The following is a 25,987-nucleotide window of genomic DNA, read 5'->3' as shown; positions in this document are numbered from 1 at the left end:
AACATCTTGTGTACATGTACAGTGTATGTGAGGTGCAAAATTATGGAGTGGTCTCAAGAGCTGAGCCTGCACCATACCCAGTAGATGATAGCTGTGTAATACAGCCAACATCTGACAGTAACAGAAGCAAAACAGAGAAAAGCCTCTATATAGATATTGATAACCCCTTAAAGGCGATATCCTCGACTTTGTATTTAGAAAAAATAATTTGTGCCTAAGCACCAACAGGCATGTATTTGCTACCTGCCTGTTGTGCTTGATGCCCTTCATTGACACAGTGATCATAGACCGCTCCTGCCAGAGATTCAGCTGCTCTGTTGATAGACCAGCTCTTCTTTTGGAGTGCTCTGTTGCCAGGGCGAGACTGCTGACATCATGCTGATTGACAGCCGAATTCCTGCAGTTTGGCAGCCAGCTCCCCACTGCCTATCAGCATGACATCAGCAGTCACGCCCTGTCAACAGAGCCAGACAGAAAAGAAGCCACCACTTTGATGACGTGATGTCAGCAGAAACTGCTGAATTGCTGTCAGGAGTGGTCTGTGATGAATACTCCCAGATGCCAATTTTTGACACAAACAAGGGGTGCGAATGGGTTACCATGGCAGTATATAATACAAGCGATCAGATTAGTGTGGAAGTTCCGTAAGAGAAAAAAGAAAAGGTTTACAAAATATAGAAACACTGTAAAAACCTAAAAATCTGAATCACCACTTTTACCCCATTCAAATTACAACATTTTTTGACATTACGGCGTCCATAAAAGTCAAATTATAAAATATAAAAGATATTTTAACTAGTACGGTAATTGCCATAAAGCAAAAATAAAAATGCCAGCATTGTCACCGTTAATGCACAAGTGTCAAAATGGCACCACTTTTTAACACGAATTTCAGAACTTTATCCAGAAAATTAAAAAATAAAAAAAGTTACTATACAAGTTTGGTATTGTCGTAGTCATATTGACCAGAAGAAGAATCAAGTTGCTAGGTCATTTTTACCCCACAGTGACTGGTGCAAAAACAAAACCCTAATTGCATTATTTGGGAGACTTTCCTGCATGTCAAATTTTTTTCCCTTATTTCCAGTCCATTCCATGGTAAAATAAAAAGAACCTAAGCTGACAGAAAAGTGTATGGAATAAAAATGAAGAGCAAAAACAAAGTTGGCTGCAAAGGGAAAGTGTTATTTGAAAAAAAAAAAAAGAAAGAAAAAAAGTTTGGTGTGTCCAACCGCTTTCACCACTATGGATACTTCTAGAAAACAAGTCACCCATACAATCCCATGCTCAATATCTCTGAGAAATAGATGGTCAGTTCTGCTTCTGAGCTGTTGGTGGCAGAACATGCTTGTGGGAACTCCTAGCACGCATGGCCTGGTGAGACACTGCATTAGGAACTTTCTCTGCTTGTACTTACCCATACCAGAATCCTTCTTGGTGCCATCTGATATAATTTCCACATGGTCACCATCAACATCGTAGCTGAAGAAGTCATTCAAATAGGTCTTTGATCTTTGTCCACCAAACACATACAGGCAGCGATTTTTCTGCAATGTGATAATTAATAGCTTAAGCATTCGGTAGCATAGAAGTCAAACATCATGTGACCATTATATTCTACAAAATATTTATTTTTTGAAAAGAAAAAATAAGGAATCAACTTACTGAGTGGAAGAGCATGCAGTGGCCTATCCTGGACTGTATATCCTCAGGTCCTGCATTGCAAGAGTCTTCTCGCAGTAGTTTCCAGGTATGAGTATGACAGTCAAAAGCAAAAAGTCCACTAAACTGGGGTTCACTGGCCCTGCTGTCATCCACATTACCATTGCATGTAAGGATTCGCCCTCCAAAGGTGTAGATCATGTGCTTTTCCGAATCCATACACATCTACAAGCGCACAAGGTGCAGATGGGTACAGGTAGTGAGAAGGCGATGTCACAGAACACACCAACACTGCAACAACATTCAAACCCACGCTGTTACGTACCTGGTGATCGAATACCAGTTTTGGCCCACCATCAGCAGCAGTATCCTCACTTAGCAAGGACCACGTGTTAGTGTCAATGTCATAACGATAGAAGTCACTTTTCAAAGACTTGCTGTTTCGCACAGATGAGTCCAGATATCGGCCTAAAGTATAGATCTGCCTCCGCTGGGTGTCAATGCACATCTTGTGACAAGATCGGGCACTGGGACCATTCTAAGGGAAAACGTCACTGTTGAATTTACAAACTTACACCCAGACACTTGAAAATGTGTTCCAGCCTATTCTATCAGACGTACTTCTGAATATTTATTACCAGTGTATAGCAGGTTATGAGCAGGCTAGAGACGGAGAAATCAGAATGAGGAAGACCAAAAATACTACTCGTTCCGTCTCCAATGAGGCTTGAAAAGAGGAGCTCGTCCACTACTCTAGCAAACGTGGCCTTAGAGAATGGATTCGGTTCTGATCTGTGCAGAGGTCATTATGCAGAGAGGGGGAAGGAAGCTATTATCTATATTTATTGGGAATCCTGTGAGTCTTTAGTTTTTTTATTTACTTTAAAGCACTGAATGTATGTTATGTAAGTGAATAAAATACTAGGCAATTTAAATAGGAATTACACCAGTGACCCTAAATATATAAGAGAAAGCTATACTAATCGCACTGCTGGCGATATACGGTTCTGCGCACCTCGTATTAGTAGAATATTCACAACATACAGAAGAATCTCCACACTATTTATATATGGCAACAACAACTGCTTAGCAGGCAATGCCCTGCATCAAGGACAACTGTTGAAAGTTTCTAACAATGCACTACTGCAAAAAGATCAATGAAAAAAAAAAAAAGGAAAATTTGTGTTTTATATTGGTAAAAAATTAATACTGCCTAATAATAATGAGATGACTAATGAAGACATCTGTATAGAATTGGAAATGTTACTGTGTTATCTGACAATCCCATTAGCACCTTGCATTTATAAAATACATATTTGTAGAGGGACGTGTATTTTTTTTTCCAAACAAGAGAACATCCTTTGTGTTGAGGATGTCACATCTCCCCTATTTGGCTTCAATAGGAAAAAATACAGATAAAAAAAAAATTGGCATTTGAAAGTTGCAATAATTTCCTAGACATTTGTTGAGCAAAAACAACAACTAACGACGAGGCTAAAACACAACATAGGCAGAGTTGTAGCAAACTGGATGTGCTGCTCTTTATGGATGCGGCTTTCACTCAGTACTGTTTGTCAAGACAAAATAGCCATGACAGTCAAAGCAACTGTTAAGATAAAAAAATAAACATACAATATTTACAGTTGTGGCCAAAAGTATTGACACCCCTGCAATTTTGTCAGATAATACTCAGTTTCTTCCTGAAAATGATTGCAAACACAAATTCTTTGGTATTATCTTCATTTAATTTGTCTCAAATGAAAAAACACAAAAGAGAATGAAGCAAAAAGCAAAACATTGATCATTTCACACAATACTCGAAAAATGGGCCAGACAAAAGTATTGGCACCCTCAGCCTAATACTTGGTTGCACAACCTTTAGCCAAAATAACTGCGACCAACCGCTTCCAGTAACCATCAATGAGTTTCTTACAATGCTCTGCTGGAATTTTAGACCATTCTTCTTTGGCAAACTACTCCAGGTCCCTGATATTTGAAGGGTGCCTTCTCCAAACTGCCATTTTTAGATCTCTCCACAGGTGTTCTATGGGATTCAGGTCAGGACTCATTGCTGGCCACCTTAGAAGTCTCCAGTGCTTTCTCTCAAACCATTTTCTAGTGCTTTTTGAAGTGTGTTTTGGGTCATTGTCCTGTTGGAAGACCCATGACCTCTGAGGGAGTCCCAGCTTTCTCACACTGGGCCCTACATTATGCTGCAAAATTTGTTGGTAGTCTTCAGACTTCATAATGCCATGCACACGGTCAAGCAGTCCAGGGCCAGAGGCAGCAAAGCAACCCCAAAACATCAGAGAACCTCCGCCATGTTTGACTGTAAGGACCGTGTTTTTTTCTTTGAATGCCTCTTTTTTTCTCCTGTAAATACTATGTTGATGCCTTTGCCCAAAAAGCTCTACTTTTGTCTCATCTGACCAGAGAACATTCTTCCAAAACGTTTTAGGCTTTTTCAGGTAAGTTTTGGCAAACTACAGCCTGGCTTTTTTATGTCTCGGGGTAAGAAGTGGGGTCTTCCTGGGTCTCCTACCATACAGTCCCTTTTCATTCAGACGCCGACGGATAGTACGGGTTGACACTGTTGTACCCTCGGACTGCAGGGCAGCTTGAACTTGTTTGGATATTAGTCGATGTTCTTTATCCAACATCCGCACAATCTTGTGTTGAAATCTCATCAATTTTTCTTTTCCGTCCACATCTAGGGAGGTTAGCCACAGTGCCATGGGCTTTAAACTTCTTGATGACACTGCGCACGGTAGACACAGGAACATTCAGGTCTTTGGAGATGGACTTGTAGCCTTGAGATTGCTCATGCTGCCTCACAATTTGGTTTCTCAAGTCCTCAGACAGTTCTTTGGTCTTTCTTTTCTCCATGCTCAATGTGGTACACACACAAGGACACAGGACAGAGGTTGAGTCAACTTTAATCCATGTCAACTGGCTGCAAGTGTGATTTAGTTATTGCCAACATCTGTTAGGTGCCACAGGTAAGTTACAGGTGCTGTTAATTACACAAATTAGAAAAGCATCACATGATTTTTCGAACAGTGCCAATACTTTTGTCCACCCTCTTTTTTATGTTTGGTGTGGAATTATATTCAATTTGGCTTTAGGACAATTCTTTTTGTGTTTTTTCATTTAAGACAAATTAAATGAAGATAATAATAACAAAGAATTTGTGTTTGCAATCATTTTCAGGAAGAAACTGAGTATTACTATCTGACAAAATTGCAGGGGTGTCAATAGTTTTGGCCACAACTGTATGTATGCAAATCTTATGAGATATACATTTCGGAGAGAGACTAAAAATGGGGAGCTCAGTCGTCCTGTTATTGGCAGTGTTGCTCTACATTAGACGCCAGGAGAGAGTACTTTAGGTTACATAAACTTACAACAATCCCACTGAAAATTGTAGTCACTTGCCTCTTTCTCGGTGTCTCTAGATATACAAATCCACTGATTCTCTCTCACACTGTATGCCCAGAAGTCTGCTAGATCCTGTGTGCCGTCCCATCCTCCAAATAAATAGACCGTCTCTATTCCATGAGAAACAAACTTGTTAAAACAGTGACAAAACGTTCTAGAACACACATTAGTTAAGATATGCCAAGAATGCATTTAAAACTAGAAGTGTACATTTATTGTTATCAATAACAAAACGCAAAGTGAATGGACAAAAGGTACATTAAATCAAAATATGGTGACCCCCCCCCCTTAGTCTTTATAACAGTATGACATATAACACTGCGCTTTCATTTTTTCCTCTCCTTATTCCAAAAGTCATAACTTATTTTCTTCTTCCGTCGTCATAGTCGTGTGAAAGCTTGTATAAACAAGTTGTACTTTTGAACGACATCATCCATTTTATTTTGCTGTACTGGAAAATGGGGGAGAAAAAAAATTCCAAGTGTGCAAAATAACAAGAAAAAAAAAAACATTTACAGCGTTCATTTTACAATAAAAGTGACCTGACAATATGTTTCTCCATGTCTGTACAATTAGGCTATGTGCGCAAGTGGAGTATCACCTTTTTCATGCTGATGCAGTGTGAGTGTGGCATCACGGTAATGGGAATAGGGCTTGGTGTCAGCAGCTGTAATTGACACCTAGGCTTAATAATTAAAAGGTGTCAGCCCAACACCCTCATTACTAAGCCAATAAGTAAACACAAACACACACACATTGTCACTAGCCTATGTAGGAGTGTTAACAGAACAAACATACATAGGCTGTAACCAGACAGCAACTGTTAATTTTAAAGAAAAAATAAATTGTGTGGGTTCCCGTGTAATTTTAATAACCAGCAGAGGGACAGCTGAGGGCTGATGTTAATATTCTAGAAGGAGCCAATAGCCATAAAGGTTCCCAAGCTATTAATACCAGCTCACAGCTGTTTACTTAGCCTTTACTGGCTAGTTTACAGGGGGACCCCGGAAAAAAAATTGACATAGGGTAGGGTCCCCCTATAAAATCTAACCAGCAAATGTTAGGCAGACAGCTGTGGGCTGATATTAATAGCCTAGGAATGGGCCATGGATAGTGGCCCCTCCCAGACTAAAAACATGAGCTCTCAACTGCCCCAGAAAAGGCGCATCTATAAGATGCGCTAAATCTGGCACTTAGCTTTGCTCTTCCTACTTGCCCTGTACAGGTGAAAAGTGGGGGTTCATATTTGTAGAGCTGATGTCACCTTTGTATTATCGGGTGACATCAAGCCCACAGGTTAGTAATGAAGAGGCATCTATAAGACACCTATCCATTAGCAACCCCATAGTGATATTGTATAAAAACAAACACCCAGAATAAAGTCCTTTATTTAAATTAATGACACCGACTCCTTTAATGAAACTTAATTAAACCACCAAAGCCAATGTCTCCTGCAACAAAAATAAAATAAACCATAATATTCCTCACCTGTCCGCCAAGAATATAATCCATAATGTCACACGTCGATCCTGATCACTGAGAGTCAGTGATGTGACTGCTCTATCCGGCCGCCAACAATACACTGACAGGAGGTAATCGCTCCCACAATGTATCACTCCCGTGAGAGTTCACCGGAGTTAATCAGCTCCGGTGATCTCCCTTACGGCACCACTGTTGCGTGAAAAAATTCTCACGCAGCGGTGCTGAAACAGAGCACCAGAGCTGATGAACTCCAGTGAACTATCACGGCAGCTCAGTGATACACTGCGGGAGCGATTACCTCCTGTCAGTGAATTGCTAGAGGCCAGATAGAGCAGTCACATCTCCCGATGTGACTGTTCTACACGCTAGATCCTGAGTGTCCCACAGCGTAATCCTGAGTGTCTCACAGCGGACAGGTGAGTATGTGTCGGTTTATTATTTTACATTATTTTTAGGAGACGAAGGCATCTGGGATTTGGTGTTAGGTGAGTATACTGGGTTTTTATTTTTGTGTGAATATGTATGTAATTTTTACTTTTTTTTTTTCCTCTTAAACTGAGCACAGATGCCGGCATATGAGACATGATATGAGTGACAGCAGACAGAGCAATAGTCTCATCAGTCCACTCCTGCTGACCTGAAGTCAGCTTTTTACCACAGGTCACCACTGCGGGTTACAGTAACAGATGAGGGGTTTCGCTGACATATGACAGCATGATATCGCAGCGCTCTGACCGACAGTCTGCAGTAGCATTACTGCGGGTCGCAGACACAGCTGAGGGGTCATGCTGACATCTGACAGCCTAACTCCACAGTGCACTGACTGTCTGTCTTACCGGCAATAGCGTTACTGTCGATTAGAACTATCACGCTAGTGTATCCCACGCTGTCACACAGATGACAGCGTGAGAATCATAGAAGGCTGATAAAATGCAAATGCAAAACAAAAACTCAGCACATCCACAAACATTTTTATACCTGCGTTTTTGCTGTGGATTTGACTGACTCAATTGAAGTCAATGGGTGAAAAACGCTGCAGAAGCGCAAAGAGAATTGACATGCTGGAGAAGAAAAAAACTGCAAATATTTAAGGAAAATTACTGATTATGTGCACAACACTTCAGGATTGTCATTAAATTAGCTTGCATGAGGATTCCATAGTATTTTTGTCCCATTTCCGCCGCAAAAACGCAAAGATACCGAGACCCTTAACGGTGTCCATTTTCGTGGTATGGAGATGTGAGGGCTTTTTTTTTTTTTTTTTTTTTTAAGCACAGAGCAGATGTTTTTAGTGACGTCATTTTGAGGTTGATACAATGTTGTGTTGCCCCTTATATTTTTTTTTTTCTTAATACGGCAGCTGAAAAAAAAAAAAAAGAAAAAAAAACCCCACAATTCTGATTTTATTCTCTCATTACGCTGTTTTATGAACACCACTATAACAAATTTTTTTTTAGATCTTAGTTTGAATGGGGGAATAGAGTAAGGGGGTGATTTGAACTTTAATATTTTTATTTACTTTAACTTGTGATCATTCGATCACATCTATTATTCACAGAAGGGCTGTAGAACTGCTATGTATAGTGAAAATCATGGTTTCTTATGAAAGCCAGCTACAGGCTGGTCTTTCACAGGATTACAGTCTTGACAGGCACAAGGATCTTCAGCAGATTCCCAGCTATCATGGCAATCCATCGGCACCCTGCAATCACACCACGGTCGAGACCGTAAATGGAATGTCAGCAGGTTTTTGCCACCTAATCGGAGAGCAACATAGCGTAGCGTTAAAGATCCAGATTCCAGTGATGTCAGAGAGCTGCTTCCTTTTTTCCTTTGGAAAAAAAAAATCATTGTTTTATCAGGAGATTACCACTATGGGACTAGCAAACCTGCTGTCATGTAGTCCTCCATATTCATGAGCTGTGTATAACCCAGCTCTAATGACCAATTGACCGCTTTCTGCCTAAGCACAGTACACACAGAAAGCTACCAATAACTAGTATGGGCAGGGTTAAACAGAGATCAGCAGAGAAATGGCAGATTTGCAAGATTTTAAACTGTGATTGTATCAAAACTGCAACCAGTAGCTCAATAAGTGATACATCACTGGAATCAGTGGTTCTGCCCCAACATCATGCTGCTTTCAAGTGGGAAGCAAAAATTTGGTGACAAATTTTCCTGACTGCCTCTAAAGCAATGATGCTGGATGAAAGGAATCAAAAGGCCTCCCAGTGACAGATTGCTAATGAAACTACGTCAGTACAGCATAGGGAAAAGTACCCAATAAAGCAGTCAATTTTTATGACTAGATTGCTTTCTACATGGAAGTATTGTTCTTATTGACTCTCTTCCAAACATATGGAGAAGTGATTTAGCCTTCCAACTGAAGAATGAGATGACTAAATAGCAGGTGAATGACTGAGTGAAAGTCAGTGCATGATCATGCAATCAAATAGTGACAGAAGGAAATAGAGGCGTTCTGCACTTACATGGTTACTGAGGCTCAATAACTAATTATACTTTCCGATGGGCTCAATATGCTACAAGTTCTCTTCACAGTGAAAAAGCCCCATTGTGTACATAATTCTCACAGCTCAAACACTCTGACCATCACAACAGCTTCATTCAAATGGGAAATTTGGAACAGAATGCGCTTCCGATGGGCTGAGAGCCAAAACACCAGCAGTAGCTATGCCAAGGGTTTTGTTATACAATTCTACAAGAGTGGGCAAAAAAAGCCATATTTTCCAGAAAACATGCAAAAGGGAATAAGGTGCCGATCCTTTTCACAGAAAATTATATTACACAGCAGGAACAAAATAATAGTTATCAAAGCCAAGATGACATAAAACTGACTTATGACTATATAGAAAGTGAACTTTAAAGTAAATACACTCAAATCTAAAAAGGTCAGAACTCCATAAACTTACTCATCAATAAAATACCAATTATAATATGCCTCAAGGGGAAATAAATCCATTTAAAAAAGGTGTTATCCCATTTGGACAAGCCCTATTGTATTTCCATTAGGCAGAGCAAAAATAAAAACTGCTCTTAATCCTCGAGAAGCCTGCAATTGCAATGTGATTATGGGGCATGATCTAACTGTTACTGCAGAGTCGTGACTGCATTAAGGTCATTTTCACATGTAATTGATAAGTGTCTGTCCACGCAGATAACAAATGCAAAATAAGTTGAGACTCAAAATTTTGTTTTTAAATTATGCTAAGATTTTCGTTTCTACATTGTTGACTGCGGTGTGGGCTCACAGTTTGATCACTGCATCGTATAACCAATGGTGTTTGCTAGGCAGGTGTGCTCTTTTTGCCTTTTTACAACACAAATTTAGTTTACTCAAATTGTTTAAAAGGAAATTGTTTTAGAAACAAAACGTTTTGCTGTCTTTGTCCCCATGTGCAAAAATTTATCTATTTAGACCTTCTTGGATATATACATCTCAAGTTGCTCAGGTATTGAGCTCCTTCAGGATGGCACCTCAATGTGAGCTGTGGCAAGAAAGGTAACTGTCAGCACAGTGTCCAGAGCATGGAGCAGATACCAGGAGACAGGCCAGTACATCAGGAGACGTGGAGGGGACCGTAGGAGGGCAACAACCTAGCGGAAGGACTGCTACCTTCTCCTTTGTGCAAGGAGGAACAAGAGGACCAGTACTAGAGCCCTGCAAATGACCTCCAGCAGGCCATTCACATCCACGTGTCTGCTCAAACTGTCAGAAACCGACTCCATGAGGGTGGTATGAGAGCTGGATGTCCACAAGTAGGTGTTGCGCTTACAGCCCAAAACCGTGCAGGACTGGCATTTGACAGAGAACACAAAGAAGAGTAGATTCGACATTCGTGCTCTGTGCTCTTCACGAATGAGAGCAGATTCACACATGTGACAGACATGACAGTCTTGAGACACCGTGGAGAATTTTCTGTCTGCCTGCAACATCCTCCAGTATGATCGCTTTAGCAGCAAGTCAGTAATGGTGTGGAACTTTTTTTTTTTTGTTAGAGGGCCATGTACAGCCCTACATGTGCTAGCAAGAGGTACATGGACTGCCATTCGGTACCGGATGAGAACCTCATATCTATTGAGAATATATGCAGGTGCAGTGGGCCCTGGGTTCCTTCTGATGCAAGACAATGCTAGGCCTCATGTCACTGTAGTGTGTCAGCAGTTCCTGCATGATGAAGGCATTGATGCTATGAACTGGTCTGCCCGTTCCCCAGACTTGAATCCAATCTAGCACATCTGGGAAATCATGTCTCGCTCCATCACCAAATTGCATCACAGACTATCCGGAAGTTGACTGATGTTTTAATCCAGATGTGGAAGGAGATCCCTCAGGAAAATATCCGCCACCTCATCATGACCATGCTCAGGCACTGTAGGTCATACAGGCACTTGGAGGCCACACACACTACTGAGCATAATTTCCTTGTCTTGAGGCATTTCCACTGAAGTTGGATCAGCTTGTAATTTGATTTTCCACATTGATTTTGAGTATCATTCCAAATCCAGACCTCCATGGGATATTAATTCTGATTTACATTGATCATTTTTATTTTTTATTGTTCTTAACGCATTCCACTATGTAATGAATAAAGATTTGAAACTAGAATATTTCATTCAGAGCGCACACAAAAACAAATAAACACCATATATAATGGAAAGATTAAATTAAATGGTTAGGCAGATAAAAAGAAAAAAAATCTTGCTACTAAATATTTGCTTCCCATGAAGGTAGATAACAACCAACCAGCACAGAAATTAGTTTGTGAAGTTTTAAGTAGACGGCTAGTCTCAAGACTATGTGCTTTTTATTCTGAATAATACGCTAGACACTCTCTGCAGACTCCTACAATTATTTCCAATGCTTGAACCAGTTAAGTCTAAAATTTTTAAAAATATTCTAAACTACAAATAAAATTACTAGCATGAGTTGACTCACTTAAAACAAATGTAAGGGTGGTTTCACATTAGCGCTTTTTAAGCGCACGCACGGCCGAAAAGTTTGATTTTGGCGCGCACGGCGCACCGTCAAAAGTGCGCAGCGCAGGCCAAAGCGCAACTAGCCCACGGCCTGCGCACGATCTGCGCACCCTATGCTAAAGATAGGGTGCGCCGATCGCAGGCGCCGCTGTGCGCTAGGAGGCGGCGCTACAAGCAAGGGGCGGGCACGCCGGGCAGAGAGCCGGCTCGGGGGCGGAGCTACCCCCGGCTGTGCGTGCGCTTAAAAAGCGCTAATGTGAAACCACCCTAACCCCATCCATAACACCAATCAAAATAAAAGTTTAAAAAAAAAACAAAAAGTTACTTACCAGATTGAACATCAATGACCATCTGATGTCCTCCTCTCATTCCCGGACGACTGTCCTCGCCATCTCCTAAAGGAGGTGACAAAGTTTAGAATTAAAAAAAAAAAAAGAAAAAAAGCACCAAGTGCATTTTAAGTAGACCATCAATGTTTCCTAAGGAGTATTTTAAAAAAAGCCATCCAAATGAGGTCAGTAATTTAGAATTATTATAAATTAATCTGGTATCTGGCATGATTTACAATGCTGCCAGTCTATACAATCCTTTAGTGATTTAAGCTGATAGTTACATAAAAATTACTTATAAGACAAGCTATAAAATGTTCACACATGCATGCTGGCAGGTTTCTACAGATACAAGAACTAAAAATTTACTGCCACTCAGGGTAGATACAGGGTATGTGAAGGTGGCTGCTGGTAGATAGGCAGGCTCTGTGTGTTGCCTGTCAGACAGAACACACTAAGTAATAACTACTGCCCTACCACAAAATCATTTAAGGGCTTTAGTCCTTATATGAATGACTAGGAGACTGTATATCATTGTGCATCATTAAGCAATAATGTTTCTAATCAGTTGTTGTCCACCTTATATAGTGCAGATTGTCTGTCTCCCAGTCCTTCATGTAAGGGCTAAAGCCCCCATCTAGGTGCGTTATCCCCCATCATCAGGATTTTATGTGGAAGAGCAGCAGTTATTACTATAGGTTTCTAAAAGATTCTTAAAGGACATGTGAGAAAGTAGTGACAGGGATTTTTTATATTTATATTAAACTAGCTGAAGAGCCCGGCGTTGCCTGGGCATAGTAACCAACTGTGGTTAGTTATAGCAAATTATAATGATTATATTGCACATAAAACCATTTCACATCATATATTCAACACTACAGATTTGCAACACAAATTAACAAAACGATTACTCAAGTATCCTCTCCTGTGTGATACTTTCTGCTGAGCTGTGTATCTAATCCTATCCTGTGTGATACTTTCTGCTGAGCTGTGTATCTAATCCTATCCTGTGTGATACTGACTGCTGAGCTGTGTATCTAATCCTATCCTGTGTGATACTGACTGCTGAGCAGTGTATCTAATCCTATCCTGTGTGATACTGACTGCTGAGCAGTGTATCTAATCCTATCCTGTGTGATACTGACTGCTGAGCAGTGTATCTAATCCTATCCTGTGTGATACTGACTGCTGAGCAGTGTATCTAATCCTATCCTGTGTGATACTGACTGCTGAGCTGTGTATCTAATCCTATCCTGTGTGATACTGACTGCTGAGCAGTGTATCTAATCCTATCCTGTGTGATACTGACTGCTGAGCTGTGTATCTAATCCTATCCTGTGTGATACTGACTGCTGAGCTGTGTATCTAATCCTATCCTGTGTGATACTGTGTGCTGCGCTATGTATCTATTCCTATCCTGTGTAATATTGACTGCTGACCCGTGTATCTAATCCTCTCCTGTGTGATAATGACTGCTGAGCAGTGTATCTAATCCTATCCTGTGTGATAATGACTGCTGAGCCGTGTACCTAATGCTATCATGTGTGTTACTGAATGCTGAGCTGTGTACCTAATGCTATCATGTGTGTTACTGACTGCTGAGCTGTGTATCTAATCCTATCCTGTGTGATACTGACTGCTGAGCTGTGTATCTAATCCTATCCTGTGTGATACTGACTGCTGAGCTGTGTATCTAATCCTATCATGTGTGTTACTGACTGCTGAGCTGTGTATCTAATCCTATCATGTGTGTTACTGACTGCTGAGCTGTGTATCTAATCCTATCCTGTGTGATACTGACTGCTGAGCTGTGTATCTAATCCTATCGTGTGTTACTGACTGCTGAGCTGTGTATCTAATCCTATCCTGTGTGATACTGACTGCTGAGCTGTGTATCTAATCCTATCATGTGTGTTACTGACTGCTGAGCTGTGTATCTAATCCTATCTTGTGTGATGCTGACTGCTGAGCTGTGTATCTAATCCTATCCTGTGTGATACTGACTGCTGAGCTGTGTATCTAATCCTATCCTGTGTGATACTGACTGCTGAGCCGTGTATCTAATAGACGATAACACCATAGAAATGATAAGAATAATAGGCCTCAGTTACAACAACTGTCTACAAAAAAAAACTGTTGCTGATAGCAACCAATCACAGCTTATTTTTCATCTTTTAACCCCTTTCTGTCATGTGACGTACTATCCCATCCATGTGCCCTGGGACTTATTTCCCAGGGACGGGATAGTACGTCACAGCGATCAGAGGCGCCCACGTGGTGAGCGCCGCTGATCGCGGCCGGGTGTCAGCTGATTATCATAGCTGACACCCGGCACAATGTGTCAGGGGCGGTCACGGTCCGCCCCCGACACGTTGCTCCTTGCACACCGCGATCAAACACGATCGCGGTGTACCGGGGGTTAAAGGGAAGCATCGGCAGGGAGGGGGCTCCCTCCGTGCTTCCCTGAGCCCCCCACAGCAGCGCAATGTGCAGCGCTACTGCGGGGGGCTCCATCTCTGCAGGTCCCCGAATTCAAGATGGCGACGGGGACCTTCGGGGGCCTGCAGGGAGCTGGCTTCCTCATGCCTGCAAAGCGCAGGCAAGGAGGAAGACTTGTGCAGTGCCTGTGACAAATCGCTGATCTGTCACAGTGATCTGTGATGTGACAAATCAGCGATCTGTCACAGGACAATAATTTAAAAAAAATATATATATATAATAATAATAATATATAATAAATAATTATATATATATATATATATATATTTTTTTTTTTTTTTCTCTAATAAATTCATTTTTTTGGGGAAAAAAAAAAAAAAGTACACATTTGGTATCGCCGCATCCGTAACGACCCGCCCTATAAAACTGTCCCATTAGTTAACCCCTTTAGCGAACCCCTTAAAAAATAAAAATAAAAAACGAAGCAAAAAATAATGATTTGTCATGCCGCCGAACAAAAAGTGCATGGTATGCATGGTACCGCTGAAAACGTCATCTTGTCCCGCAAAAAATGAGCTGCCATACAGCGTCAGTGAAAAATTAAGTTATAGCTTGCAGAATAAAGCGATGCAAAAATAATTATTTTTTATATAAAATTGTTTTCATTGCATAAAAGCGCCAAAACATAAAAAAACAACCTAAATGAGGTATCGCTATAACTGTACTGACCCGAAGAATAAAACCGCTTTATCAATTTTACCCCACGCGGAACAGTGTAAACGCACCCCCCCAAAAGAAATTCACGAAACGCTGGTTTTTGTTCATTCTGCGTCCCAAAAATCGGAATGAAAAGCGATCAAAAGATGTCACGTGCCCGAACATGATACCAATAAAAGCATCAACTTGTCCCGCAAAACAAAAGACCTCACATGACTCTGTGGGTCAAAATATGGAAAAATTATAGCTCTCAATATGTGGTGATGCAAAAACTATTTTTACAATGAAAAGCGTCTTTCAGCGTGTGACAGCTGCCAAATATAAAAACCGCCATAAATAGTAAATCAAACCCCCAGTTATCACCCCCTTAGTTAGGGAAAAAATAATAAAATAAAAAAAAATGTATTTATTTCCATTTTCCCATTAGGGCTAGGGTTAAGGCTAGGGTTAGGGCTAGGGGTGTGTTGGGATTAGGGTTGGAGTTAGAATTAGGGGGTTTCCACTGTTTGGGCACATCAGGTGCTCTCCAAATGCAACATGGCGTCTGATCTCAATTCCAGCCAATTCTGAGTTGAAAAAGTCAAATGGTGCTCCTTCCCTTCCAAGCTCTGCCATGCGCCAAAACAGTGTTTTACCCCCACATATAGGGTATCAGCCTACTCAGGACAAATTGCAAAACAACTTCTGGGGTCCAATTTCTCCTGTTACCCTTAGGAAAATAAAAAATTGGGGGCAAAAATACCATTTTTGTGGAAAAAATGATATTTTTATTTTCACTCCCGGGCGTTATAAACTTCTGTGAAGCACTTGGGGGTTCAAAGTGCTCACCACACATCTAGATAAGTTCCGTGGGGGGTCTAGCTTCCAAAATGGGGGTCACTTGTGGGGAGTTTCAATAGTTTAGGTACATCAGAGGCTCTCCAAACACACGACACCCACAGAACATTCCATCAAAGTCTGGATTCCAAAACATCACTACTTCCCTTCCGAGCCCCGACGTGTGCCCAAACAGTAGTTTTCTCCCACATTTGGGGTATCCGCGTACTCAGGACAAATTGGACAACAACTTTTGGGGTCCAATTTCTCCTGGTACCCTTGGGAAAATAAAAAAATGGGGACTAAAAGATCATGTTTGTTGAAAAAATACGATTTTTTTATTTTCACGCCGGTCGTTATAAACTTCTGTGAAGCACTGGGGGGTCCAAAATGGAGTAATTTGTGGGGGTTTCACTGCTTTGGTACATCAGGGGCTTTCCAAACGCGACATGGTGTCCGATCTCAATTCCAGCCAAAAACGTCAAATAGCGCTGCTTCCCTTCCGAGCTCTGCCATGGGGTGCAGTTTCTAGAATGGGGTCACTTTTGGGTATTTTCTATCATATAGACCCCTCAAAGTGGCTTCAAATGTGATGTGGTCCGTAAAAACAAAATGGTGTTGCAAAAATGAGAAATCGCTGGTCAAATTTTAACCCTTATAACTTCCTAAGAAAAAAAAATTTGAGTTCCAAATTGTGCTGATATAAAGTAAACATGTGGGAAATGTTACTTATCAAGTTTTGTGTGCCGTATCTCTGTGATTTAAGAGCATAAAAATTCAAAGTTGGAAAAATGCGACATTTTCAAAATTTTCGCTAAATTTCCGTTTTTTTCACAAATAAACACACGTTATATGAATGAAATTTTACCACTAACATGAAGTACAATATGTCACGAGAAAACAATGTCAGAATCACCAGGATCCATGGAAGCGTTCCAGAGTTATTACCTCATAAAGGGACAGTGGTCAGAATTATAATAATTGTCCCGGTCATGAACGTGCAAACCACCCTTGGGGGTTAAGGGGTTAATCAGCTCTGGGACAGCGTGGCGAGTTTTGAGTGGCGACTTTTGTATTTCAACTTTTATGTGGCGAGGTTGGTGTATGTGTGGTGAAATGTGTGCTGAGGGTGGTATATGTGTTGAAGCACGTGGTAGTGTGTGGCGCATTTTGTGTGTGTGTTCATATCCTCGTGTGTGGTGAGTAACCTATGTCAGGGCCCCACCTTAGCAACTGTACGGTATATACTCTTTGGCGCCATCGCTCTCATTCGTTCTGTCCCCCTTGTTCACATCTGGCAGCTGTCAATTTACCTCCAACACTTTTCCTTTCACTTTTTCCCCCATTATGTAGATAAGGGCAAAATTGTTTGGTGAATTGGAACGCGCAGGGTTAAAATTTTGCCTCACAACATAGCCTATGACGCTCTCGGGGTCCAGACGTGTGACTGTGCCAAATTTTGTGGCTGTAGCTGCGACGGTGCGGATGCCAATCCCGGACACACACACACACACACACACACACACACACACACACACACACACACACACACACACACACACACACTGAGCTTTATATATTAGATATTTGGTGATAGTGTAACTTCTAATACATTTTTACTCAGGTTAAACAATACAATTCTTAAGAGTCAAAGCTTTTTTAGTTAAAGAAAATGTAATAAAAACCTTCAGTAATTAAAATATTAATATAAGGGGTTGGGGGGTTCTTTATTAGTTTATGTGCACCTAAATCTTATGTATTTTACATAAAATAAAACAACTACTTTTGCTTTCTCGCTATGCTTCATTTTGTATACTTTTTTATTTTTAGCCTAAAGATTTCTATTCATAAAAAAATAATCAATAAACACCATTATTTTTTCCCCACAAAGGGCATATTAAATGTTAAAGAAAAAAAAAAAAAAAATAAAATCCACAAAAGGAGTTCTCTTTAAAAGGCACTGGAACCACTAAATCTAATGCATTGCAAAATTTACAATCAAAAATCTCTGTGTTGCTTTTTTGTTCAATGACAGTCTTTCACACAATTTCCTGGAAGGAGTCACAAGCACGTGAAAAGATTTGGGATTTTGTCTTTGGATGGCCGGCAACTTGCTGTAAAATAAACCTTCCTGCATCGTTCGGTCTGTAACCAGAGTCCAAGCAAGACTGAATCGGATCCATCACTTGTTATATAGCATAAGGATAATTCCTGCATATCAAGCAGATTATGGGCAGGGCTGTGGAATCGGAGTCGTGGAGTCGGAGCTAATTTTGGTGGAGTCGGTATAAAGTGGTCCGACTCCTAAAATATATAATAAATTGGGTACAGTAGTTCAATGCAGAATGTGCTGAATATTTATTCATAGGAATTTGGGAAAGTTATGAAATGTCCTATAAATGGCTGTTCTATTCCTGATCTAAGGCTACACGGCGGTTTTGCTGCGTTTTTTGAGGATACGTTTTTCAGCTGCAAAAGCAGATCAGCTTTTTAAAAAGATAATGTTTTCAATAGCAAAAGCAGATTAGAAATCTGCTCTATCCATTTATCAATATCTGTCTGTCCATATCTTATCTGTACCAAAAAGAATGAAAGCCGGGTAGCACACAGACTAACACTCGATTTTTTTTTTTTAGCACCAGTCAGGTACACCTCATAGCTGCCCAAAAGGATGCCCAGGACAGGCACTGCTCGTCTTCAGTAACACATCAACATCAATTGATAGATAAATAGACTGCATTCACCACATCTTAAGGTGCAGGCTTTATTTTCAACTGTAGGGGTGTGCAGTATAAGGTTCTGCAGCAGCTGAGGTGTGCAGTATGAGATTCTGCAGAACAGTATGAGGTTCTGCCCCCCCCCCCCCCTAGTTTTGATCCTGGCTAAAACTGTTTCTTATAGATATGGCGAACCCTCAGGTAACCCTAAATGAAGGTCAATGGCCACAGGTGGCTGAATTGAAGGAATTGCCTAATCGCCTATTTACCATAACTAAAAAATTACAAGCTGAGGATTTAACTCCTGGCATTTTCAGAAGGGAGTGGAAGAACTTGCTATTTTGACTGTCCCAAAGAGATTTAATCGCAGATGGCATTTCTGCTTCAATGAAATGGAGAGAGACACAGCTATTGGAAAATAAAAAAATTTTCTGGCAGCTGTTTATGTGGACCCAAGTCATCGTATATTGCTTGATGATCAACAGCTTACTAAAGGAAAAGAAGCTCTGACTGAGGTAGCAGTTAGGATGAGTGGCATACAGGAGGACTGCCAGGCGCAAGAGGACTTGGGTCCTGACAGTGCTACTGCTGCCATATCTTCATCCTCATCAGATGAGGAGTTTGACTTTGACAAGTATTTGGATGATATGGAGCAGGCAAAGCGTTGCTGCAAGGAAAAAGACTTCACTCCGTCTCCTATAGCAAGCAGATTGACAATATTTCAGCAAAATGTTTCACTTGCTCTCAAAGAAAAATTCATCAATACTGACTGTGCATGAGGCAATTCCTTTATACCCGGAAATTGTTATGGTTACGGCTTTGCCTCCAACCCAAGTTAGTGTAGAGAGGTTGTTCTCTAGCCTTAAAATTATTAGGTCAAATTTTAGGTCATCTATGAAGGAGGATCTGATGGAGGCAATTCTATTTCTTAGGACAAATTCATAGACTGCACAAATGTTTAGTATGTTTTTGTTGAAAACTGTTTTTTTGCCACTTACATAGTTTATTACATAGTGATTTTATATATATATATATATATATATATATATATATATATATATATATATATATATATATATATATATACACACACACACACACAGTGTATATATACACATATATATATATATATATATATATTTTTTCGATATTACATAGTGTATTACATATTTACAATTTATTTCAGTTTGTGTTCTAAAGTTGTAATCCAACAAATATATATTATGTTCTATCCAAATGTCTTGATTATTGTAACATAAAAATGATTAAATGTCTGATGTTCACATTGTACTACAATAAATTTTTCACTTAAATGTAAGCAATATATGTTGTAGTCGGAGTCTCCGTCGGTGGAAGGGAAATTGAGGAGTCGGAGTTGCAGGTTTGGCTTACCGACTCCACAGCCCTGATTATGGGAAAGCTCAATAGATGATCGCTGTTTAACTGACAGATCTCTAGTTCCCCCCCCGTCTATTGGTTTACGTCGCTTTACAACCATGTATCACATGCAGTAACAATAACAAAACATTCTTTATGTCACAGATTATTTCTTGGAGCACATCTAGAACAAGTGAACAGGTTCCTTGAGTGCTGGCAAGTTACAATTTGTACTACTTTTATAATTGTGTTACCTTTAATGCTTTTAGGAATGATTTGGTTCCATTGTGGTTTGTATTCCTGTTGACTGATGTACTGACTGAACAGCCCATCTAGAGAAAAAAAAATTATAAAATAAGTATTATTATTCATTGCTTATATAGTGCCCCATCATATTCCGCAGCATTTTACAGACATTATTGGCAATGTCCCAATCTAAATTCCCTATCAGTATGTCTTTGGAGTGTGGGAGGAAACCACGCAAACACGGGGAGAACATACAAACTCCTTAAAGATGTTATCCTTGGTGGGATTTGAATCCAGGACCCCAGTACTGTAAAGGGCCCGTTACACTAAGCGATATCGCTAGCAATATCGCTGTAACGTCACTATTTTTGTGACGCTACTGGGGGTAGCTGAGTCCCCATAGAACATGATTCGGGTCGGTTTTTACCAACCCCAGAGTTGCGATTACCGTTATTCACGGAATAACGGCGTTCGCAAAAAAAAAAAAAATTCCCCATTTAATTTCTCTCTCCTTTGATGTGATCGCAAATCAGAGGAGATAGACCTGGGGTCCCATGATTTCCCCCCCCCCCAGTATCTCCAGTGTCCCTGCATCACCCCATGAAGTCCCCCTGCTGCCGGCGTCTTCTTCCGTGAAGAAAATGGCGAGCGCATGTGCAGTGCGCCCGCCGAGATCTGCCGGCACCCGGCAACAATAGAAATTTTTTCCTATTGGTTCATTTTGATCATTGAGATAGGGTTTATGACAGTGATCAAAATTAAAAAAAAACAAAAAAAAAAAAAAAAACCCTTTTATCACCCCCTTAGTTAAAAATAAAAAAAAAATTATTTCCAGGTTGGGCTTAGGGTTAGGGTTGAGCTTAGGGTTGTGACTAGGGTTAGGGGTGTATTGGGATTAGGGTTGTGGTTACGGTCACAGTTAAGGTTGGGATTAGGGTTATGGTTAGGGTTGGAGTTAGAATTGGGGGGTTCCACTGTTAAGGTACATCAGGGAGTCTCCAAACGCAACATGGCGACACCATTGATTCCTGCCAATTTTGGTGTACTTAGGAGAAATTGCACAACAAATTTTGTGGTCCATCTTCTCCTGATTCCCTTGTGAAAATAAAAAAATTGGTTCCAAATTAAATTTTTTGTTTAAAAAGTAAAACGTTCATTTTTTCCTTCCACATTGCCTTAGTTCTCGTGAAGCACCTGAAGGGTTAATAAACTTCTAGAATGTCGTTTTGAGTATCTTGAGGGGTGCAATTTTTAGAATGGTGTCACTTTTGGGTATTTTCTGTTATATTTATTTATATCTCTCTGACCGCTCCTTCAGTGTTTTGTTCTCTGGCTCCACGTCACCTCCTCTTCCTCTCGCTGTCAGGGTACCTCAGGGCTCAGTCCTTGGCACCCTTCTTTTCTTTCTCTACATGGCCCCAATTGGACAGAACATCAGCAGATTTGGCTTTCAGTACCATCTTTATGCTGATGACACACAACTGTATACGTCTTCCCCCGACCTTAACCCCGCTGTACTACAGAACGCCAGTGACTGTCTGTCCGCAGTCTCCAACATCATGTCCACTCTCTATCTGAAACTCAACCTCTCCAAAACTGAACTTCTTCTGCTCCCGCCGTCTACTAACCTCCCTAAATCTGACATTTCCCTCTCCGTGGGCTGTCTGGGTGTTATGTTTGACACCAATCTCTCCACATCCCATATACAATCTCTTGCCCTCTCTTAGCGCTTACACCTAAAGAACATCTCTAGAATCTGCCCTTTTCTCACCATGGAAACAACAAAAACCCTCACTGTAGCATTGATCCACTCCCGCCTGGATTACTGCAACGCTCTATTAATTGGCCTCCCCATCACTCGACTATCCCCTCTCCAGTCCATACTTAATGCAGCAGCCAGGGTCATCTGACTAATCGGTACTAAGACGCGTCCGCTCTTCGCCAGTCCTTACATTGGCTGCCCATTCATTATAGGATCCAATTCAAAGTACTTGTTCTCACCCACAAAGCTCTCCACAAGTGCAGCACCCCCCTACATCTCCTCCCTCATTTCTGTCCATCGGCCTAACCGACCGCTGCGCTCTGCCAACGATTTCTACTAACCTCTGCAGTAATCAGTACCTCCCACTCCCGACTCCAAGACTTCTCCCGTGCTGCTCCTATCCTCTGGAATGCTCTACCCCAAGAAATCAGGACTATCCACAATTTGCATAGTTTCAGGCGCTCCCTCAAAACACATTTGTTCAGAGCGGCCTATCACGTTCACTAATCAAAGTCATTCTATGTGTACGTGTGGGCGTGTAGAACATTCACTATCTCCATCCATCCCCCATGGCTGGACCTTCATTGTAAATACACCACTGTAAATACACACCTGTACTTTTTATCTCCCTCACCTCATTGTAGATTGTAAGTTCTCACGAGCAGATTATTGTATTGTTAACGTTGTTACTTATGAGTTGTGTTTTGAAACTGTTAAACTGTAAAGCGCTGCGGAATATGTTGGCGCTATATAAAGATTATTATTATATTTAACCCCTTCATGACCAAGCCTATTTTGACCTTAATGACCAGGCCATTATTTGCAATTCTGACCAGTATCCCTTTATGAGGTAATAACTCAGGAACGCTTCAACAGATCCTACCGATTCTGAGATAGTTTTTTCGTGACATATTGGGCTTCATTGTTAGGCCTGTTTCACACTTCAGTTTTTTCCATCAGTCAAGATCCGCCGTTTTCCTAAAAAAACAGATCGCCAATTTGTTTGGCGGATCCGTTTTTTTTCCCATTGACTTGCATTACTGGCGGATCTTGACGGATGGTCATCCGTCGGATCCGTTTTTTTGCGGATCCACCGACATGCCTGGACGGAGAATGTAACGTTTTTGGGCTGAAGGATCCGCATTTTTGCACTGCGCATGCCCGGAGGAATCAACTCTGCCGGAAATTTAACCCTGAAATCGTTTCTGGCAGACGGTAAAAATTCTCTCTCTCTCGACTGCGGTTCTTTTAAAATTCTGCGCCCAACGGATCCGTCAAAAAAACGGTCCGCTGCCATCCGTTTACATCAGTTACCAACGTATCCGCTTTCCGCCATTTTGACGGATTTTAACTGACAACAAAAAACTGAAGTGTGAAACAGGCCTTAGTTGTAAATTTAGGTCGATAATTTTTGCTTTTATTTGTGAAAAAAAAAAAATCAGAAATTTGGCGAAAATTTCGCAATTATTCACATTTTGAATTTTTATTCTCTTAAACCAGAGAGTTATGTGACACAAAATAGTTACTAAATAACATTTCCTACGTGTCTACTTTACATCAGCACAATTTTGGAACCAAAATTTTTTCTTGTTAGGAAGTTATAGGGGTTAAAAGTTGACCAGTGATTTCTCATTTTTACAACAAAATTTACAAAACCATTTTTTTTTTAGGGACCACCTCACATTTGAAGTCACTTTGAGGGGTCTATATGGCAGAAAATACCCAAAAGTGACACCATTCTAAAAACTGCACCCCTCAAGCTACTCAAAACTACATTCAAGAAGATTATTAACCCTTCAGGTGCTTCACAGAAACTAAAGCAACGTGGAAAGAAAAAATGGACATTTTAATTTTTCCAACAAAAATTTTATTTTAGCATCAATTTTTTCATTTTCACATGGGCAACAGGATAAAATGGATCCTAAAATTTGTTGGGCAATTTCTCCTGAGTACACCGATACCTCATATGTGGTTATAAACCACTGTTTGGGCGCACGGCAGGGCTCAGAAGGGAAGGAGCGTCATTTAACTTTTTGAATAGAAAATATGCTGGAATATTTAGCGGTTGCCATGTCACGTTTGGAGAGCCTCTGTGTGCCTAAACATTGGAGCTCCCCAACAAGTGACCACATTTTGGAAACTAGACCCCCCAAGGAACTTATCTAGATGCATAATGATCACTCTGAACCCCCAGGTGCTTCACAAATTGATCTGTATATAAAAAAAAAAAAAAAAAAAAAAAAAAAAATTTTCTCACAAAAATTTTCTTTTAGCCTCAGTTTTTTCATTTTCACATGGGCAACAGGATAAAATGGATCATACAATTTGTTGGGTAATTTCTCCTGAGTACACACATACCTCATATGTGCTCATAAACCACTGTTTGGGTGCACGGCAGGGTCCGGAAGGGAAGGAGTGCCATTTGACTTTTTGAATGGAAAATTAGCTCCAATCGCTAGCGGACACCATGTCGTGTTTGGATAGCCCCTGTGTGCCTAAACAGTGAAAACCCCCCCACAAGTGACATCATTTTGGAAACTAGACCCCTTATGGAACTTATCTAGATGTGTAGGTGAGCACTTTGAACCCCCAAGAGCTTCACAAAATTTTCTAACATAGAGCAGTGAAAATAAAAAATATTTTTTTCTCCTCAAAAACGATATTTAGCACGCTATTTTTTATTTTTTCATGGCTAACAGGAGAAATTGGACCCCAAAAGTTGTTGTCCAGTTTCTCCCGAGTACGCTGGTACCCCATATGTGGGGGGGAACTACTGCTTGGGTACACGTCGGGGCTCGGAAGGGAAGTAGTGACATTATCAAATGCTGACTTTGATGAAATGGTCTGCGGGCGTCATGTTACATTTGCAGAGCCCCTGATGTACCTAAACTGTGGAAACCCCCCACAAGTGACCCCATTTTGGAAATTAGACCATCCAAGGAACTTATCTAGATGTCTGGTGTGCACTTTGAACCCCCAAGTGCTTCAAAGAAGTTTATAATGCAGAGACGTGAAAATAAAAAAATAATTTTTTTCCCCAAAAATAATTTTTTAGCCCTTAATTTTTGATTTTCCCAATGGTAACAAGAGAAATTAGACCCCCAAAGTTGTTGTGCAATTTTTCCTGAGTACGCTGATACCCCATATGTTGGGGTAAACCACTGGGCAAACATCGGGGCTTGGAAGGGAGGGAGCACCCTTTGACTTTTTGAACGCAAAATTGGCTGGAATTAATGGTTGCACCATGTCGCGTTTGGAGACCCCCTGATGTGCCTAAACAGTGGAAACCCCTCAATGCTAACTCCAATCCTAACCCCAACACACCCCTAACCACAGCCCTAACCCCAACACATCCCTAACCCTAATCCCAAGCCTAACCCTAATCCCAACCCTAACCAGAACACATCCCTAACCCCAATTCCAACCCTAACCCCAATTCCAACCCTAACCCCAATTCCAACCCTAACCCCAATTCCAACCCTAACCATAATGGAAAAATAAAAATAATTTCTTTATTTTATTATTTGTTCCTGCCTATGGGGGTGATAAAGGGTGGGTTTGTTTATTTACTTTTCATTCTATTTTGATCACTGTGAGCGTTTATCACAGTGATCAAAATGAATGAATGGAATCTGCAGCCGGCGGGCGCACTGGGCATGCGCCCGCCTTTTTTCAATATGGCGGCGCCCACGGTCCGGGACCGCGGGACACCGGGAGGGATAGCGGCATTCGGTAGGTAGCGAGGGTTGGGAAGGGAGGTAATCGGAAGGCGGGGAGAGCAGATTATGACAGCGGCGGCAGATCTCCCCCGTTAACCGTTGGGGGGGTTGGATCGGTGTCACCAGCCATGTCCAATGCTACTGCAGCATCGGCCATGGCTGGATTGTAATATTTCATCAATTTTCATTGATGAAATATTACTATCGCTCTGACTGGCTGTTAAAAATGAAACAGTCAATCAGAGCTATCGTAGTCACGTGGGGGTGAAGCCACACCCCTGTGGT

The 25,987-nt window shown here is 41.0% G+C and overlaps 1 protein-coding gene across 1 annotated transcript in view; it reads right to left on the bottom strand.

Moving 5' to 3' along the window:
* The window catches only part of MKLN1 (muskelin 1), a 138,781-nt gene that overhangs the window by 7,956 nt on the left and 104,838 nt on the right, over window positions 1-25,987 (bottom strand). Inside the window, exons 7-12 of the mRNA XM_073589080.1 lie at window positions 20,230-20,307; window positions 11,910-11,975; window positions 5,098-5,210; window positions 1,988-2,200; window positions 1,666-1,887; window positions 1,418-1,547 (exon numbers count right to left, since the gene is read on the bottom strand). Of these exons, the coding sequence (XP_073445181.1) occupies window positions 1,418-1,547; window positions 1,666-1,887; window positions 1,988-2,200; window positions 5,098-5,210; window positions 11,910-11,975; window positions 20,230-20,307 (822 nt within the window). The remainder of the gene's footprint in view (window positions 1-1,417; window positions 1,548-1,665; window positions 1,888-1,987; window positions 2,201-5,097; window positions 5,211-11,909; window positions 11,976-20,229; window positions 20,308-25,987) is intronic.

The sequence above is a fragment of the Dendrobates tinctorius genome, unplaced genomic scaffold (genome assembly GCF_039654945.1).
Source record: "Dendrobates tinctorius isolate UK_male_01 unplaced genomic scaffold, ASM3965494v1 ptg000105l, whole genome shotgun sequence".
NCBI lineage: Eukaryota > Metazoa > Chordata > Amphibia > Anura > Dendrobatidae > Dendrobates > Dendrobates tinctorius.
The sequence above is the reverse complement of the archived record's forward strand: the minus strand, read 5'-3'. Positions and strand labels throughout refer to the sequence as shown.